The following is a 3659-nucleotide window of genomic DNA, read 5'->3' on the forward strand; positions in this document are numbered from 1 at the left end:
GGCACTAGCGTCGCTTGACGTTAACGTCACTATAAAATTAGAGCCCTGATAAGACTTGTTCCTTACGGACACCCAACAAGAAAGGCTATGGACACTCAGAAAGAAAAGCTGTGGACACCTCGTCGGGAAAGTGGATTGACAAGTTGTTAATCGCATCACCGCTGCAAGAAAGTTTCGAGGCAAAGCAGTGGATATCGTCACCCGGTTAGTAATTCGCAACCACGTTATCTCGGCGGGCTTTTGGGTTATATCCCTTATCCCTGAAGCAGACCAAATTGAGGAAGGTTCCTCCATAGCAATGGAGCACTCGACACAACACAGGCAGGGTGCGAGCTCGTATTTTGCCGTACTTCAAGACGCACGTGCTGTCAGGGATCATGGGAGCGAAGCACCGGCAAGGGCCAGTCGAACACGGTCAACCGTCACGGTAACATGTTATGTGGCGGCAGAATTCTAGAAACCTTTAATTTGACTTGTTTACCTGAATTATTACAGAGGGAAAGCGAAAATTTCTGAATAGAACACTCACAATTTGCTCACAATTAATCTCAACTTAAGCAGTGCGACATAAAATTGAGCTTGGATGCGAGATTGTGCATGCATTACCACTGGTCTAGGCAGCACTCTGGGTATCATCATGATGCATTGACAATGACCCGTGCGCGTGACCTTTTGCATCACATGAAACCAACCCAAAACCAGCGACCTGAGGGAAATTTTCGACATACGCGAGATACGCCGCGCAAGACGTTATACTACTAGTAGTATAATTTTCGCTTGTCAAAACGATTACGAAGCTTATGACACTGGGCCTGGCACGTGATGCCCAGGGTTGTCGGAAATTTCCGAAGAAGGTTGCAATCACGTACCTTTACTAGATGTCCACTAGAGTTCGCGCAATTTTGGCGTAACGTCTATTACTCCACAACGCATCAACATAAAAATTTAATTAGTTGACAGCTCGATAGCGTGACATCGAAAGTACAGCACCTGCTAGTTTTTTTTTTGAATCTCGACGTGTTGAGTCCAGCGGAAGGTTACCGCGCAGAAAAGTGCATTTTCCCTAGAGTTCGCGCACTTTGTCACACCATGTCACACGTCTGCCGCCATGCCTTTTCGCACTCCGTATCAGTGTCCGCACCGTTCGTCGCGCTGTCAGAGGCAATGGTACACGAAACAATCTGTACGACGCGGTAGAAGCGTGCAATCAATTCTATTGCAATAGTTATGTGATTGTAAGATATAGTATTATATCTCGGCTCTCGAGAGTAACTAATGTGAATAATAAGGTGTAGCTTGTGCAGGTATATGATAATTGTGAAGAGAATGATGAGGAACGGTATGATAGTGTGTGTTGCTAGGTGCATGATGTAAATTATGCTGGGGAGAGAATGGATAATGCAGGTGTCCATGAAGAAGTAAAGTAGGTGCAACTTGAACACCAGAATGAACAGCGGCCAAGGGAGGATCAGACATTGACAGCGCGTGAACATAATGTGGAGTAGTGGATGAGGATGACGCTGGTAAGCCCGTCGAACGGTCGTTGAGTTGACGACGAATTGCAGGATGTTCAATTTGAAGTGATTCGGACACTGCCGGTGCAATGTTTTCATCAATCATGCTTGCATGCACGCGTTTCTGCCCGCGATGGAGACGACCATAAAGGCCAGTGAATTTCGGATCATCCTTCAGCTGTGGGCAGCTATCAAGCTGTGCTTGAATCAAGGAAACACGTTCAGGATTGTTTCGAGCACCATCAAGGGAAATTTCCAGAGCTTGTGCGAGTTCGAGAAGATCGGCTTTTGATTTACTGCCGAGAGAGCCGCTGAATACTACTGTGGGACCACAAGCATCGCGAACAGCTTGAGCAGCTGCTTCTCGAGCTTCCCGCCGCTGTGTTGCCTCTGCCTTCTGCCTTTCTTTCTCCGCTCGTGCTGCTTTTTCAGCCTCCCATGCGCGCAAACCTGCAGCTGAAGTGAGTCCCCTCGCTCCAACATTAATTGTACCCTCTCTCGTCTTTTTTTTGCTTGAATTTAGCTTCTTTCTCAGGTCACCCATCTCCTCCAGTGCGAGTATGCAATGCGCTTCCGCAGAATCGAGTCTGGCTGCCAGAGCACGGTTTTCCTCCAGCAACCGCTCATTCATTTCCACTGTGGCATCAAGTTTCTTCTCCATAGACCAGCTGGGAAGGAATGGGGTAGGAGATGGAGTGACAGCGCTAATGACTGAATGAGAGAATGACAGATCTGGTATTGACTCTGGAGTTGCAGGAATCGTGGCAGTGACATTAGGGGCATCTCTAGATAAAGGCGCGGTGTGACGAGGGATCATGTGATTGGATGGTGAAGGTGAGTGCATCTGTGGTGTAGAAGCGGGATGAGAAGATGATGACGCCATTGAAGATTCTTGTCGTGGGATGACAGTGTCTGACTCATCATTGTCCTCCCTTTCATCACTTTCATCATCAGAGTCAGCACCTGGCTCCAAGCCCTCCTCGAAATCAAAATCCTCCTCAACATCGAGTAGCGGTTCAGAAGCCTCTTTGGAGACCGGAAAAGATGAAGGTACATGCACGTGGATTGATGTTGCCTTACTCGGCGCATAATCCGCTTCTTTGAATATGTTTGGATCAATGGGATTAAGGCCGCTACGCTGCCACACCTTTTTAATGAGATCTGGCCGTGAAAATACTTCGTTTCGAACTGCCATATATTCACTGACAAAATCTTTTCTAGGTATGTCCGCACCTGTCTCAGTGACAACTTCATCACAGCGCTTTCGCCAGGCATTCTGCAAGGGGCCAAAGCAACCAACATCGAGAGGCTGCAGCTTGTGAGTCGTATGCGGAGGAAGACAGAACAAGTGAATGTTATTATTGAGTGCGAGTTCACGAATCTGGTCCGTGATATGCGAGCTGTGGCCATCGAATATGAGAAGGATGGGTTTCCTGGATATGTTGTGAGCTGTGGCCTGAGGTATGAATGATTCTTCAAACCATTGTGTGCCGACGAAGTCATCAGTCCAACCATTAGGAGACATGTAAGTACTATGATATTTATGTCAGTATTGATTCATTTCAATGACGACTAATCTTACTTGATTGCAGGATCAACTGTCCACCACGATGGTGAATGCTCCTTGCCGGAAAACACAAATGCTGGCTGGATATTTGTGCCGTCGGCACACACACACTCGATGATGGTGACAAGTTCAAGGTTGTCACTTTTGAACTTGTAGTGTACCCGTTTTCCACAGCGACATAAGGTATTTGACTCGGCAATGTCCTCGTCCTCCTCCACGCTGACAACCTTTCTCGTCCATGTTATATGTATTCTCCCATGGGATGCCGAACTCTTCCATGATCTCATGGAGCAGTTTGAAGTGGTCTGCAATGGTTTTTTGGTTGAAACACTGACCCCGTTTTGGATCAAGTCCAGAAGGCCGCCCAAGTTTAATGCTCGGATGCCGCTTGAGAAACCGGTAAATCCAATTCTTTGACGGTGTCCTTCGACAGAGTGCATAACACTTCTGTTTGATGGTCTGCTTACTGATTGGGTTGCCTGCAGCATCGAGGTGCTCAATCCAGTCCACAAGAACTTTTTCTTGATGCTCGGAGAGTAGTTGCTGATGTTTGTGGGCTTCCCTAGGAGGACGAACAC

The 3659-nt window shown here is 47.4% G+C and overlaps 1 protein-coding gene across 1 annotated transcript; it reads right to left on the reverse strand.

Moving 5' to 3' along the window:
* Positions 1-871: 871 nt before the first annotated feature.
* Positions 872-1566, reverse strand: EDB93DRAFT_1193849 (uncharacterized protein). Its single transcript, XM_041450871.1, has 2 exons — positions 1290-1566; positions 872-1235 (listed from the first exon to the last, which is right to left on the reverse strand). Exons 1-2 carry the CDS (start codon positions 1491-1493, stop codon positions 1083-1085), a joined length of 357 nt encoding a protein of 118 aa, XP_041300558.1. The 5' UTR covers positions 1494-1566; the 3' UTR covers positions 872-1082.
* Positions 1567-3659: the final 2093 nt, after the last annotated feature.

This window comes from Suillus bovinus, assembly GCF_016758785.1.
Source record: "Suillus bovinus strain UH-Sbo-P2 chromosome Unknown EDB93scaffold_377, whole genome shotgun sequence".
NCBI classification, from domain to species: domain Eukaryota; kingdom Fungi; phylum Basidiomycota; class Agaricomycetes; order Boletales; family Suillaceae; genus Suillus; species Suillus bovinus.

Bases quoted from the DNA above. Each gene is read 5' to 3' on its own strand.
- EDB93DRAFT_1193849 (XM_041450871.1), bottom strand. From the start codon at position 1,493: ATGTTCACGCGCTGTCAATGTCTGATCCTCCCTTGGCCGCTGTTCATT. The intron at 1,236-1,289 runs CTTATTATTCAC...ACTATATCTTAC, and splicing joins TATACCTGCACAAGCTACAC to AATCACATAACTATTGCAAT.